This window comes from Lytechinus variegatus, chromosome 11 (genome assembly GCF_018143015.1).
Source record: "Lytechinus variegatus isolate NC3 chromosome 11, Lvar_3.0, whole genome shotgun sequence".
In the NCBI taxonomy this organism is placed as follows: Eukaryota; Metazoa; Echinodermata; class Echinoidea; order Temnopleuroida; family Toxopneustidae; genus Lytechinus; species Lytechinus variegatus.
Window position 1 is genome coordinate 15,063,980 of NC_054750.1, and position 16,465 is coordinate 15,080,444.

Here is a 16,465-nt window from a genome sequence, read left to right on the forward strand (position 1 = left end):
CCAGGGGAGGGGAATGGGGTATTAACAACAACCAGTGAGAGAGAGAGAGATTTATCAATATTTCCCCCCACCCCCTACTGGTCTGTATTCTTGAATGACCTAGAGTTCCTTGGATTAATTGAATAGCATAATGAACAAAATGTGTGTGCCGGATGTAAATTTGGTTATCAAACTAGTATACAGTAGATTTGTTAACCTATGTTCGCCTGTAGGTAAATAAGTGTAGATCATATGTTTCTTTGATTGAATTATATGGATTTTATAAGGTTACTGGCCCAGACCTCTCCTTTTTATACTTTACTTTTTTTCTTCCTATTCACCCTCTTTACCTAATTTCTCTTTTATTTTTTGTCTTGTTCTTATTTACTGTTTCATTACTTGATAATTCATAGGATTAATTGTCCTTGTGGTACCACCCCTGTTATTAGAACACAACCACAGACAAATTAAGATGCGAATATCAGAAAAGAAACTGAAGATATTTTTTTTAATTATAGCACTGTTTGTTTGACTCGAGTCACGATCAACAACACTCCACGGTGGATTATCACCATACGGTGGAATATTTTTCCATTTTTATTTATTCGATACCTCCACCTTAAAAAAGGGCAGCGAAGTTACAAAAAAAACTAAGATTCGCAACGTAAAATTGGGTATTCGGGTAAGTTTTGCTTTGATTTTACACTAACCGTGGTACACAAGTATGCAAAATTTTATTCAATTTCTTGATCGAATTGTTTTGAAGTTGTCTTACGAATATGAAGTGTTAGCCGTGTACAAGCTTGTCAAATGGACAAGTTTACGGTAGCCTTTTTAGTTTGAGTCCTCTTGCGCAGAGACCGAAGTACAGCCGGGATGGGTTTTTATCACCCATGGGTTCATATCGCACGTACGTGCAAAGCGCCAACTTAATGTGTTCCGCCATCTTGCTTGTTGATTGCCGATAAAATGCGCATTTTCAGATTTTTTTACGCTCTGTCATTATCCATGACTGAAACATTGACCAATCAAAAACTAAGATTCTATAAGAAATATGAATATTCATATACGAAAGTATAAACATAGATAATTTAATTTTATGTGAAATTTAAACACAATTCTTCAAAATTGGGTTAGTTTTATGTCTGTAAAATGACCCTTAAAACCAAAGTTTTTTTTCGAAAAAATAAGGGTTTTCCCAAGTTGTCATGGTAACATGGCCTGAATTACAAAAGCTTAGCAAACACTTTATTTCAGTGATCGAGGATGTATTTGTTTACGGTATACGTCTACAAAAGTTATAACATTTTTTTCCAGACCATGGATGAACTTTCAAAAAGAGATATTTTAGGCAAGTTTTTACGATTTCCGGCAATTTTCTGACATAGGCATTTTCAAGACATAGTTTTTACAGAATTAGAAGAAGACATCATGGATTTTCCTAATTATCACGACGGATATGCAACTTACTTGTAAATAAATCAAACAAAGTCTATGATTTATTTTCGATAATGCAAAAAGAGACATTCAAGTCTCTGATTGAGAGCCGCAGATTTAACATTCGCACGGCGCAATGGTAACGTTTTCGCCGAATTCGTTGGGGCGAAAACACCAAGCGAGCCGTCCCACTCACCAGTCCCGAACGCTGCGCTGTATGTTTGATGATATATCTGGTGCCATTTCGTGCTTATAAATTTGTTTTTTCTACAATGCCACTATCTCATTAAAATTATTTGTCATGATAACATTGAAAATATTATCGTTTAATGGCCCAAAGGATCGACTGTAATAAAATACACTTTGAAATATTGTCAGAGAGTGATTAGTTAGGTGATGTTTATGGTCAGAATTTAGTCATGGCTTCGGGTGAACTTACGCGAACGCGGTCACTTGCTCACGGGGCGAGTCGGCCTGGCAATTTGGTGGAGGGCCGTTACGTGCAGTGCAGCAAGAGCAGAGTTGGGGAGTTAAGTAAAAATACTTTGAAATAAGTAATCTGCAACTATTTTTTGTCTTACTCTTATCCTTTTAGATTAATTAGATAAGAGATTAAAATTCTAAAAGATTAAATCCAATTTTAGACAGTGGCAGAACAGAGTGGTGCTTTATAATTTAATGGGGGGGGGGGTCGTGCATATATGCCCCCAATTCAGAAAAAAAGAGGAAAAAGAAAGAGAATCTTGTGAACTTGTTCAATTGGATTTTTGTAACCAAAACATCAAAATTATGCTCATGTCGGTTGCAACTTACTAAATTCTTTTTAAATTTTGCCTGATCGATACGCCATATCGTGTATAACCCCCAATTTTTTTTTGCTCGTTCATGTCGTTACGCCACTGATATAACAGCTAGTTTATGCCAACATTATTTGGTTGCGGGATCAATTCAGCTATAGCTAAACATTTATACTTTATGCCTGTTCAACTTCATACAGGTTTAGGCCTGTATTTATGAGATATTTTTAAGATCTATGGGTGCCTTCATTATTTTCATTTTCAATTAAAACAATTATTAATTATGTATTAATTTAGTATAAACCTCCATAATAAATTTTATTGTGTTAAATCGTGCCATTTCTGTTATATTAAGCCCTTGTAAAAACATGCTCAGTAGCAGACCCCCTCCCATATATAAACACAATATAAATGTATATAAAATGAATTGACCCCCCCCCCGGCTTCCCTATCGAGGACAAAATGAAAAAAAATCAAAATAATTGACCGCCCCCCTTTGACGAGGCAGCTGTCGGTGGCATGAGTGGCATGATGTCTTCTTTGACTTTTTTGCGTGTAAAAATAATACTGAAGAAATATAGGGGCACTCTAAGTGTCCCCCATGAAAATCAATCTGGATCTGCAAGTGCATGGGGCTGCGCCCTCTCCAACGTCATAACTTCACCATGGCTCCGTAACACAAAGATTAGCGATCAATCTCTAAATGAATTGGCTAATCAAGATCAATGTTACACGTGCATTTGTCGCAAAATACTGACTAAGAACCAATCAGAAGCGTTCTTTCATTTTTGCTATTCATCGTAAACCTTTGTGTTACGGAGTCCATATGTTTACGTCCTAGCTCTCATATTTTTCATCTCCCTGATTTTTGGAAGAAAAAAAAACAAGGCGAAAGAAAAGAGTGAAATAAATCCAATACGATTAATCTTGAGTTTCTTGAAAGAATTATACTTTTATTAAATTCTACAACCATGATGAAGAATAAACAGCAATCTTGATAAATTCTGGGTTTTTTTTTCAAAAAATAAGAACCAATTAACCTTTTTCTGATTTTTCTGTCACTTTCCACATTTTGAAGAAAAAAAATTAAGTTGTTCATCGACGCCCTGCACTGATGATGAAACTGTATCCCCACTGGGTCCTCTTAACTCCCCCCCTCTCTCTCTCCCTCCCCCCCCCCCATAAAGCGCCTTGCTCATTTCTCTTGTCTCACCTTGACCTTAATAGTTAATCTTAACGATTTGGCGGTACTGTCAAACGTGACTGGTCGCCATCATAGCTTCATCCCCAACAAACACGGAACAAACAATCACAACAATATTCTGGTGTTCGACCCAACATCATTCCGTTCAATACGCGTAAGGCCATACGTGGGCATGCACAAACAACGTGGGTTCTCAAAAACTGACCCGCGTTTGGACTGAAATTGTGATTAAAATAAAAATGTTATAAATATCACAAAAATATGGGTATAATAACGGATATTTGATTAACGGAAAAACATCAATCGCTTATTCATAATAATTCCGGAAAAGATTTGAACGAGGTTTTTATCAATGGTAATCAAGAGGAATTAGTGTATAGATGAATGGCGCTCAACGTTAGCCGGGTGAGGGCGCGCGCCAAATCTGGCCAGAATCTGGCAATATGGCGTCGCCCTTTAAGCTGACGTTGGGTCTATGGCTCGTGCACGTACGTGATCGTCTCGCGAGTGAAGGATTATCAGTCATACGCACGCGACACACCACTACACTTCGAAAATACAGTGGGCTTTTGCCCACATAAAATATTATGTATAAATAAATATTCCACATCCTGCTATGACACCGAATCATTTAGATCCTTCCGTGACTTCTCCTTGAAGTTTCTTTCTAAAAATATGTATATTTTCTTGATCTTTAGTGAAGATTTTACGGAGATAGAAATCAGTCAGCGTTGATATCAATTTTCTCCTGAAGAGGGCGCGCGATTTATATTCATATCAAAGACACGACAAGGGAAAGAATAGGCACCTACACTATTTTACACGCATATCGACGCAAGGCATTACGCAAAGTCCGTGAAGTGTCCAATCTTTTCATTGTATAGACTTTGGTATACCGTATACGTATTATTGACGTTCGTCAAAGCTTGTACTGCTGGTTTCTTTCCAGGCACGTATATTATTTTCATTTTTTTTTTATCAGTCATCTTTTTAAATTAATGCAAATGAGTGTTATCATCACCAATAATAATCATTAATTATGTTTTTTGAAGGCATTTCATGAATTGGTGCCCATAATTAGTAAATTAATCATGAGGATTGCGCATTCAAAGAATTTAGATACAGTTATAAAATTACCGAGGAGCTGAATCAAGGTTGTGAAATTATTAGCGCCACCAACGGGCTTCCTTGTATTTCCGTGGAAGAGACAAGCGAAGTCACTTTCGAGGCCGAGGTAAGCAAAATGTGCTTTTTTTATCGGATTATTATTTTATTATTATTTTTATATTCCACAAACTCTTGCCACTTACCGGCAAGAGCCCCGGTGCGTAGCGAGAAGGAGCTTCGGCAAATATTACTTCAGCAATGAAGCGATGTTTGCCGACTACTTCGAAATCCAGGGTCAAACACGGTCTATTGTACGAGGTTAGTACATACTAACCTCGTACAATGTGTGAGTGCGATTGATTTTTTGTCTTGCGTTTAAAAGCAACTCTTTCTGCAACGGACCCCAGCTAGTGTTTGTGGAGCTAGATCTAGTATAGGCCTACCCAGATGTTGTGTGTCCGGACAGGTTGTGTGTACGGACGATCAATTTTAGAAAGTCATTTGGAAAAATTTACAAGTGAAGTTTCATCAATTTTTAGTACAAAATGTTAGGAAATATTGTAGAGAACAAAATAGAAGATGATTACATCTACTGAATTCATATTTTTAGTGTAATCCAAAGACAGCTGGCAGACGTCTCTTTCGAGGATTTTTTTTACATTTTTATTTTATTTTTTTATTTATGGCTCACTATCGCGCATGTAGCCACCATTTTATAAAGTTAGGGCCTAAATAAGGGGTTAAAGGGGAATCCAACCCAAATAAAAACTTGTTTTTATAAGGAAAAGAAAAATCAGACAAGATGATACATGAAAGTTTGAACAATATTGGACAAACAAAAAGAAAGATATGAATTTTTAAAAGTTGTAAATATTGGTAATCACTATACCCATGGAGACTTCAAATTGGCCGCATATGGGATGTCATAGTGATGTAAGGTAAGGACTACTCTTCCATGTACTCCAATACATATTATGGCTAAAATGTCATTTTTCCCAAAAGTTTTATTTCAAATTATATTTTTCTTTCATGAGGACATAAAACAATATACTACATGGGTTATATTTAGATTACTGCCCCGGGGACTGGGTATTTAATAGAAAACCACAAATCCCTGATAATAAAGTACATGGCCTATGGGAAAGTTGTCCTTGCCCCTTGTCATAATTTACTTACCCAGTTGCCAATTTGAAATCTACATAGTATTAGTGATCTCAATTTTAAAGCAGCTATAACTTTCTTATTGCTTGTCCAATTTCTTTCAAACTTTCACCATTCTGTTTAATTTATTTTTCTCCTTCCCAACACAACATTTTATGGCCAAGGCTGGATTCCCCTTTAACATTAACAATGCAAAATCCCCCTGACGGGGCTCTTCAAGTTTTGTCTTTATGTCATACATATACAAATATATAAAAAGAACTGTACCAAAATAAAGATTATTATTCCGTTTTGGCCTGAAATGTACCAAAACGGGGGAAAATAAACTTACATGTATGCCTATATAAGGGGAAAAAACAGTGACTTACTTCAGCTGTCATGCAACTTCACTTCCCTGTTTTATCTGAACTTAATAAACATATGCCATGGCCATTGAGTCCCCTGTACAGATCGAGCTAGAACTTCGGTCTCTGTATTTGGTGAGTGGAGCCAAGAGAGTTCAGCGGAACAACCAACATAACAGAGACCGAAGCTTTTGGTCTAGTCCTAAACTAGACCAAATGCTTTGGTCTCTTATGTTGGTGTACTGCTGAACTCTGTTGGCTCCACTTAAACTAAAAGAATTTAAAAAATTATAAAAACTCCTCGAAACAGAAGGCTGGCAGCTGTCTAGTTTAGGACATGCCAAATAAATCTTTACAAGTACCGTAGTCTACACGTATATTATATACCGGTAGCCTTATCAGGACTCAGGATATTCAGTGAATGAAAATTGTCACCTGACGATGGCCTGGCTCGCCATGGCATGTTTTGACGCTGATGTTGGTATACTAACCTCGCACTTGTCTAGTGTGAGTGGACGTGAGTGTTGATGATATTTATTTATTGATCACATGACAAAAATGGGAGTAACTTAAGTCTTTACAATCCGAAGTCATTATCGATTATGAGAGCATGGATTCACACTGTAGTGTGTTAGAATTAGGCATCAAACTTCAGTTAATGACATTTATGATTGGATTCTAAGGGTAAGCCCCACAAGATTTGCATGTGTCGATACTATTGCTGTGAAGTGTGTAACCGTGAGAAACATAAATAGAGCTATTGTGATGAGACAGAACTAGGAATTAATAATGAATGTAAAGAGGGAATCAAAATGTAAAGGAGAAAGGGGAAAGAGCAATGTAAAATGAGATAGAAAAAGAGAGAGAAAGAAGGAAAACAGAAAAATGATAGATCAGTGATATGTATGCCTACATGTGTTTAAAATGATAATGTCTAGATTCACCTGTTTAAGAAAAAAAACTATAGTTATTTGTTGAAATTCCTTATTGATTGGTGGCATATTAACCCTTGAAGAAGCATTGAGAATAACATTGACAGACACTGGGCTCCAATGACAAATCTCTCCTATTTCATAAGTTAGGATGGTAGGGATGCCATGACAGGTTGACCACATTCCTCTATGCTAAGTTTGTGATGCTCTATTTTCTGTTGGGCGAAGGATATCTATAACCAAATGGGGGAGTAGGAGCCGTAACTGTTCACTGTTGATCTTGAGTTCTCAAATACCGGTAGTCTTGGACATCTCAATGTTTGGTGATGTTAATTTTCTAGTTGGTTGTGGAGACGAGCGGTTTCCTTCCCTGAGTCGATGCCACACACTTAAAGCTTTCTTGTTTCACTCCAGGTTTAAATATGATTTGTTTTTATTTTTTTTAAGAATTTGAACTTTTTTATTTCTTTATATTTTTGTTCAGATTGCTTGCCAATGGAATAATTGGAGGATTTCCATGTGCGTTAAAAGTAATAGTTTGTTGTGCATTTATTCCAGGCACAATCTCTCTTGAAGACTGAAAAGAGCTTCAGAATATCTCATACACAAGGTCTAAAAATTCACAACCTATTATCACTTATGTTTGGCATGGCAAGCAGATTTTTGTATTCCTGGATATGTCGAATCAAATGCCCCTCAGTCTTTTTCCTTTTTTATCATAATTATATGGTGCTATAATTTCTTTTGTAATTTAGTATCAAGTTCGAGCTGAAACATAATTGAAATGGACAAAGAAGGAGAGGAAATTCCAGCTGTACCTGAAGAAAATTTTGCTGTTTATGATGGGAATACAGAATGCAGCGATCCTGGTAGTAGAGACGGACACGAACCAGATAACGGATCTGAGGTTGTGTAAGTATTTGTTTCCTTCAACTATCATTGGTGCTTGTGTTTTAGTGTATTTACCCCAATACACTTTCAGCCTACTGAGAGGAAAGACGTGCAGGTTATCCAATTAAGTCTTAGCTCCCTTGTTCAAGTAGTGTTATTACTAAACAAAATTATAATGATGTGCCAATTATGATTAAGTATTGTAGCTACAAGTAAACTTGCCTAAGCTGAATCTTTTTGACCATAGAAATCTGTTTGACTTGGGAGACATTTATTTAGTAAATGTTATTAACAACATACAGGTAACTTTGCCTAAGTCGACCTTCCATAAGTCAAATAATCACCTACGTCAAAGCAATTTAGGCCCGTAAAACAAAGCTTAGCAATGATCTTAAAACATTTTTATATGATTGATTGCATTGATTTCAATGTACAATTCATTGTGAAAATCAAGCGTATGATTAAATGTTAAGTTTTGTGTAACGGACACTGATTAGTCAAAACGTGTTTTATACCTCTTCTCAGTCAAATTTTGCATATGTCGAACAGATATCTCTGGTCCCAAGAGATTTGACTGCGGCAGTTACTTGTAGTATTCATAATCATGGCTGAAAAAATTGCCTCAAATTGGGTGAAGATCAATTCATGGAAGGTCAGCTTATCTGAGTTTACCTGTAAATGCGACATTAACCTATTGATGACTGGATCCTTTGTACAGGAACCACCAAGTATCAGCACGCTTTGATAGTGCCGTTACTCTGTGTTCAAGCTTGTCCGCATTCTTTTTCTAGGGTCGATCAAGCCAGTAGCAGCGGCCTGCAACCAGATAACGATGAAGGCCGGACAGGACCAACCCCACCTAAGAGAACAACGAGCCAGACTGAATTCAGATCCAGAGGCCCATCAGAGACAGAGGCAGGGATCACCGATGAAGATGGTGGTATCAATATTGTCAAACGACCTAGGTTACCATCGGTCAATTGTCCGGAGAAAATAGTAACTAGCAGGGATGGTAATGAGTTTTTGTCTCACCTGCATAGCAGAGTGTGACTATAGGCGCCGCTTTCCGATGGCATAACTTAGAAAATGTATGGACCTAGTTCATGAAACTTGGACATAAGGTTAATCAAGTATCACTGAACATCCTGCATGAGTTTTATGTCACATGACCAAGGTCAAAGGTCATTTAGGGTCAATGAACTTTGGCCGAATGGGGGTATCTGTTGAATTCCCATCATAACTTTGAAAGTTTATGGATCTGATTCATGAAACTTGGACATACATGTAATAGTAATCAAGCATCACTGAACATTTTGTGCAAGTTTCAGGTCTCATGATTAAGGTCAAAGGTCATTTAGGGTCAATGAACTTTGGCCGAATTGGGGGTATCTGTTGAATTACCATCATAACTTTGAAAGTTTATTGGTCTAGTTCGTTAAACTTGGACATTAGAGTAATCAAGTATCACTGAACATCCTGTGCGCATTTCAGGTCACATGACAAAGGTCAATGAACTTTGGCCGAATTGGGTGTATCTGTTGAATTACCATCATAACTTTGAAAGTTTATGGATCTGATTCATGAAACTTGGACATAAGAGTAATCAAGTATCACTGAACATCCTGCGCGAGTTTCAGGTCACATGATCAAGGTCAAAGGTCATGTAAGGTCAATGAACTTTGGCCATGTTGGGTTTTTTTGTTGAATAACCATCATATCTCTGTAAGTTTATTGGTCTAGTTCATAAAAAGTGGACATAAGAGTAACCATGTATCACTGAACATCTTGTGCGAGTTAGAGTAGTTTTCAAAGTCAGCACTGCTGCTATATTGAACCGCGTGATGCAGGTGAGACGGCAAAAGGCATTCCACTTGCTTGTCTTGAATTTTGATGTTGGTGTTAATAAGCTTTCTATGGGCTGCTAACTTTATTCATACATGTAGAGCTCAGGATCAAATATTCAGAGGCAAATCAGTTTCACGATATGTGGTCATCTTGTAGCAAATATTTATTTTCTGAGGACATTGTAATGATAAAAATATCGGGGCCGTTTCATAGAGCTGTTCGAAAGTTAAGAGCTACTAAGAATGACTGGTGATCCTTGTGGTAAATGATGGTCACCATGATACGGTCACCGGTGATTATTTAGCGTGTAAGAAAGGTTCACCAGTCGCTCTTAACTTACGAACAGCTCATGAAACACCAACCTGATTGGAGTAGAGGAGAAAGGAAGTGAAAGAACACACCAAGAAATCTTTCAAGAATGATTTAATTGAAAAATATATATTTGTTTTCATTCTTGTCACAGATCATCTGCTTAGACCTGGCCAGTGAGGTGAATAGAGTACCTTTTCTGCAAAGAGATGGGTAAGTATGGACAATGTCATTCAGGGCCCTGTTAAAGCATTATGAAATTCCATCTTATAATCAGATACACTTTGTGTCAATATGGAGGTTCTCTTTTCAAGGTATCAAAAACTGCAAGCTTATGAAAAGTTGAAAGAATTACTGAACCTCGAACTTCTGGGACTTAGTAGTTTAGACACAGGGGTGTTTCAGTTTGGAAATCAGGCCAGCTGTTAGTATAGCAGGCTAAGAAATATGAAGTATTTCTTAGGGCAATATTTGAATGGGGGCAAATTCTTTCATTTCAAGGGCTTCTTTTTCACAAGAAGCTATGATTTGGTAAATCTAAATGTTGCTTTTCTTGTAGGAGAGATTGTTTCCCCCAAATATGAGGAATTTTAGGGGTGATTTTTGGCCATGATGAGGGAGAAAATTGCTTATTATTTACTGTTTGTTAAAGTCCACCCAATAAAAAGTTTATTTGAATAAAAAGAGAAAAATCCAACAAGCATAACACTGAAAATTTCATTAAAATCGGATGTAAAATAAGAAACTTATGACATTTAAAGTTTCGCTTAATTTCACAAGACAGTTATATGCACATCCTGGCTGGTATGCAAATGAGGATACTATGACGTCATGCACTCACTATTTTTTTTATTATATGAAATATGAAATATAATCTTTTCCTCATTGTCAAGTGATACAAAGACTAATTCCTCCCTGAACACATGGAATTAGCATTGTTTAATAATATATGGTTCAGTCAAGTTGGTCCTTATTGCAAAATCTTTAAAAAATGAAATATTGTATAATTAAATCAATAAAAAAAACAAACAAAAGTGAGTAATGGACATCATCGACTGACTCACCTAGTTGTGCACATCACTGTTTTGTGAAAAATAAGTGAAATTTTAAAATGTTGTAACTTTAATATTTTACATCCGATTTTGATGAAATTTTCAGCACTAGGGTAGTTTGATTTTTCTCTATTTATTCAAGTCAGCATTGTTCTGGGGTGGTCTTGACCCTTAATTTATTTCCAGGTGATTATAAACCTGAAGTCAGCAGACAGAATGTAACATAATTCCTCTTTTCTTTTGACAGGACTAAACACCTACCCATAGAGTTGGTAAAAAGAGCTTTGAGTATCTTTATAAGAACTAAGAGTAGCATCAACCCACGACACCAGTTTGCATTAGTGGTGCTCCAGGAAAGTGCTGTGTGGGTAAGTGAATTCATTTCATTTGCAGGGGTAAATACTAAGGCTTAGTAAATACATCAGCAAATAGTTGGATTAAAAGAATCCCAGTGTGTTCGCTCATCCAATATATTTGAAAATATAATCATAGGAAATTAGTTATTGATTGTAAACCTTTGGCGAAGCGTAGGACTTGTATTTTAGAACTGTAACAATGGTAAAGAACAAGTGGAGCGCCTCTGGCAGTCTAACCTGCATCACGTGATTCAATACAGCAGTAGTGCTGACTTTGAAAACTACTATAAAATAATTATTCACAAAAAACACCATTCATATGATACAATACTATGTTCATTGTCAATAAATGGCATTTGACCATGATCATGCCACCTAAGACTTTTCAGTGATACCTGACTACCCCTATATCCACATTTTATAATCTATATCTATAAACTTTGAAAGTTGTGACAGCAATCTAATAATTATGTCCAAATGGCCAAAGTTCAATGACCTTAAATGACCTTTGCCTTTGGTCATGTGACCTGAAACTCGCATCAGATGTTCAGTGATACTTGATTACTCTTATGTCCAAGTTTTATGAACTAGACCAATACACATACAGAGTTATGATGATAATTCAACAAATACCCCCCATCTTGGCCAAAGTTCATTGACCTTAAATGACCTTTGACCTTGGTCATGTGACCTAAAACTTGCACAGGAAGTTCAGTGATACCTGTTTACTCTTATGCAGAGCTGCCAAGTAGTACTGATTTTCCGTATTTAGTACTGGAAATAGAGAAGAATACTGATGGTTTCATGCAAAATGCTGATTTCTTAAGTTTCAGTTTATGTGTTGTCCTATGGTATTCCTGTGAAAATACTGATTTCCTCACCAAAATACTGATTTTCAGCCTTGAAAATACTGAAATTTTCTTGTTCAGGTTGGCAGCTCTGCTTATGTCCAAGTTTCATGAATCAGATCCATAAACTTTCAAAGTTATGATGGTAATTCAACAAATTGCCCCAACTTGGCCAAAGTTCATTGACCTTAAATGACCTTTGACCTTGGTCATGTGACTTGAAACTCTGGCAGGATGTTCAGTAATACTTGATTAACCTTATGGCCAAGTTTCATGAACTTGGTCCATATACTTTCTAAGTTATGCTGTCATTTCAAAAACTTAACCTTCGGTTAAGATCTGGTGTTGACTACGCCACCGTCGGAAAAGCGGCGCCTATAGTCTCACTCTGCTATGCAGGTGAGACAAAAATTCAGCATGGTTTATAGTTTTATCATCATTATTACATAATATTTTGTTGTAATCATTATTATCATCATCATCGTCCCCATCATCATAATCATCATAGTCAATATCATTATCGTCTTCATCGTCATCTTCATCATTATTATCATCATCATCATCATCGTAGTCACCATCAATATCATAGTCTTCTTCATAATCATCACTACCATCTTCAACATCACCTTCATCACCATTATCTTCATAATAACTATTATGCTATTATTCTTCTTGATTTTCTCAAGCTGCAAGACTTCACTTCTGACGTGGAGGAGTTTCTCAATGTAATGTTTGATCTGACCAGTGAGACACAGGATTGCGAGTCATGTGACCTCACATCACTCTTTGAAACCATGTAAGTAAAGCATCAGAATTTAACAGTATACCCTAACCAGGCTGGGCTATCATAATTCACAGGATGGTTGTGCTGACTGCAGAATTGCCCTAAAAATCAGTTTGCCTCTGTTATTATTTTTAAAAATTTAAACATTTGTTATCATTTTAAAGCCAAGTGGGCAGTCTTGCATGAGGAAGAGTCCTAAAATTCATACTGAATTGTTAACATATTACTGTGGATGTAGATCCAGGAAGTTCTGATAGAGTATGAGCTAGGCCTCATTCTGAAATGTTGAAAGCCACTTGGAAACAGTGTCAGGGCCATGGATGGGGAGGTGATGATTTTACCTGATAATGTGATAAGAAGACTATACATTAATAATAACATTATGTGTATTGGTTCTATTGATTGAGAACACAGGAAATGCTGTATATATTTAATTCTCCAAGAAAGCTAACACCGTGATGAAAAAATTCTCCTCGATACGTCATAGTGTGAGAAATACCTTAGGTTTTTTTAAGTTTTCTGTTTTCGGATATATTTTCTTATTGATTTTCAAATTTTAACCATGCATTTCATATCAATGTACTTCACTTACGTTGCCAAATGCCATTTTTACTCTATGTTAAATGTCAAATTCTGAGTAGAATAAACTTCCAAGTTATATTTCCTTGTTTCTCACAGTGCAAATAAAGTTGATCTACCAGTGATTGATGATACTGAAGTCTTGCCTCCTCCATACGTCATTAGAACTCTGTTTTTCTATGGAAGGTCAGCTCTCATTCCAGAGTTTATCAGCGGTCGAGAAGTGAGTGCCAGATAGCATATTTATAAATGTTTGGCTGAAACTATTAAAGTCTTGAGAAAACCTGGGCAATTCATTGTAACGGCTTTAATAGGAAAAATGAAAAAAGTTTTGAAATATATTACTGAAAATCCCTTTTAGAATTGTCTTAATATTTCCCTAGTTTATATCATGCTATTTAATTTTAATTGGAAGAGTGTTAGGTGAGATTTTTGCTTGATACTGTATCTGATAGATTTAAGCTTTCTCTTTAGATGAATTGCAATCCACATATCTCTCCTTATCTTATGGCTTGTATTTGATCTGTTTATTTATGTTGATAATGCCAAATAAATTTGTGATAATCCATTAGTCCATATTAATATATTTTCTATTATTGTTTTCTCTCCCTTATTTAGGCTCAAGTAGCCCTATCAAATTCACCATATTTCTTCTTTGATGTCTTCTATCTCCACGAACCACCATCGGAAGAAAACTATTGCAAGGTATATGAGACAGAATGATGTTAAAGGGAATTGTGATAGATAACATCTTTCAAAGAACTAAAGAGTGATGAAATTTTAAAATTTGACTTTGTGACATCATATGCAAGTAGCAACCCCATGTGACATGTAATGTAAATTCCCTAAATTCAAATTTTTAAATGGTTCATGATAGTACCTGAAAATTTAACAAAGATTGAAGAGTTTTCAGTTATGACATTCTTTTGCCTCGAGAGAGTTCTCTTCAGGAATCAAGAGACTGTGAAGTTGCTAAAATAAAGCTTTTTCTGAGCTACCCTCATATTTAGAATGTCATAACTGAAAATAGTATGCAGCACTTAGAAACATTTGTATTAAAGCGCTATATAAATGTTGCATATTATTATTGTTATTGTTATTATTGTTTATACATTTATTAGTTTTGAGATTGGCTTTAACAGTCCAACGAATTTCATCCCTTTTTACTACCAGTATTCATCTTTATTTTTTTTGGTCTTATATGCCCATGCAGGACATCTATGATGTTTTCCTAGACCTTGACAAGAACAATACGTCATACATCCATGAGGTTGGACGGATGATACCACACCTTTACAACAAGATGGCTTCATTAGTGGCTCATCCGTTACAGAGACCTGAACAAGTGTTTGCTTCATACTCGCTGGAGATAGAACAATGAGGGCATTCCAATGAAGGATTGACAACATGGAATCTTGAGGAATCGTTCATTGGCTATGATCATCCACTATATGACAATGACAGTATTCCAAAGATGAGTTAAAACATGAACAATTGTTTGCCTCGTACTTGCTTGACAGAACAGTGAGAACATTCCAACGAGGAGTGGACAACATGTAATCTTCCAGATCAGTCCTTCATGTGTGGCACACTGGTGCAGAGACCTGAACTAGTGTTTGCTTCATACTCGCTGGAGATGGAACAATAAGGAGTTGACAACATGGAATCTCAAAGAACTGTTCATTGCCTTTGATCATCCAGAGAAATTGTTAACATTTACATGATTGTTTGTGGCTTATCTGTTATAGACTTGAACATGTGTATCTTCGTACTTGCTGGACAGCGATGAGATAATTTCAACCAGGAGTTGACAATATGGACAGGTAATCGCTTCATACTTGGTGGAGACAGAATATTGAGAATATTCCAAAGTGGAGTTGACAACATTGAATCTTCAGGATAAGTGTTTCATTGGTGGCTCACCTGTTATAGAAACATGAACAGGTATTGCTTCATACTTGCTAGACACAGAACGAGTTTAGTTTGTTCCATTGAAGTGGTTAACAACATTGATTCTGGAGGATTGCATCTGTTTATTCTGTTGTTCATCCTCAGAAACTGTTCGCCTTTGCAAGATAGCTTCATTGGTGATTCATCTATTATACAGTCCTGAAGAGGGGATGTTAGTGTTGGATCATCTATCTGAATAAGTCATAAGGCGATCATCGCATGTATCCTGTATCTGGAACAGAGACAGGTCATTCTTTTGAGGACTGTACCCATTTTTTTGTGACTGATCTCCAGAATTCATTTCAAGTCAGTCTGATATTTTTAGTACGAAGTACAGTCATCCAGTTTACATCTGGGTTAATACTGGAAAGAGACTTATTAGCATCTTGCCAAAAGATAATACTACTGCAGTGTGATTGAAGCCTTTATTTATTCTGTTCACAATCAGGCAACTCACCTACTGATACAGAGCTCCCTTCAGTGATTTCCTACCTTATTGACATACCGTAAAGGTATTGCAAGTCACAGAGTACTTTACTTTCACTTTTCTACTATAAGCAGGATCAGTGTTTTTATGTGTCCCATGATCTTTTTTTATCATTGATTTTGAATACAGTACTCAATATTTCATATATTGCATCTTTAGTTTGTTTTTCATGCCTACGGAAGGCGATTGCTGGAGGCATTATATGTTGCCAATACATTGCTAAATTATGGAGTAAACTTTTTTCTGATTTCAGACTCCTGAAACACATACATGTATGAGGAAAGATTATTGAATTTTAACATGTGTGCAGTTGATAAGTAGGAAGCATCTGATCAAACATGGTCAATTAGGGTAGCAAACACAAGCTTTCATTTCAAATAAAAGGGTGAAGGTAAGTTTCTTG

At 36.3% G+C, this 16,465-nt stretch overlaps 1 protein-coding gene across 1 annotated transcript; it reads left to right on the forward strand.

Moving 5' to 3' along the window:
- Positions 1-591: 591 nt before the first annotated feature.
- LOC121423931 (BRISC and BRCA1-A complex member 1-like) lies at positions 592-15,560 on the forward strand. Its single transcript, XM_041619478.1, has 9 exons — positions 592-661; positions 7,717-7,873; positions 8,644-8,848; positions 10,161-10,219; positions 11,306-11,426; positions 12,949-13,058; positions 13,725-13,848; positions 14,244-14,330; positions 14,839-15,560. The coding sequence occupies exons 2-9, from the start codon at positions 7,746-7,748 to the stop codon at positions 15,004-15,006; spliced, it is 1,002 nt and encodes a 333-aa protein (XP_041475412.1). The 5' UTR covers positions 592-661; positions 7,717-7,745; the 3' UTR covers positions 15,007-15,560.
- Positions 15,561-16,465: the final 905 nt, after the last annotated feature.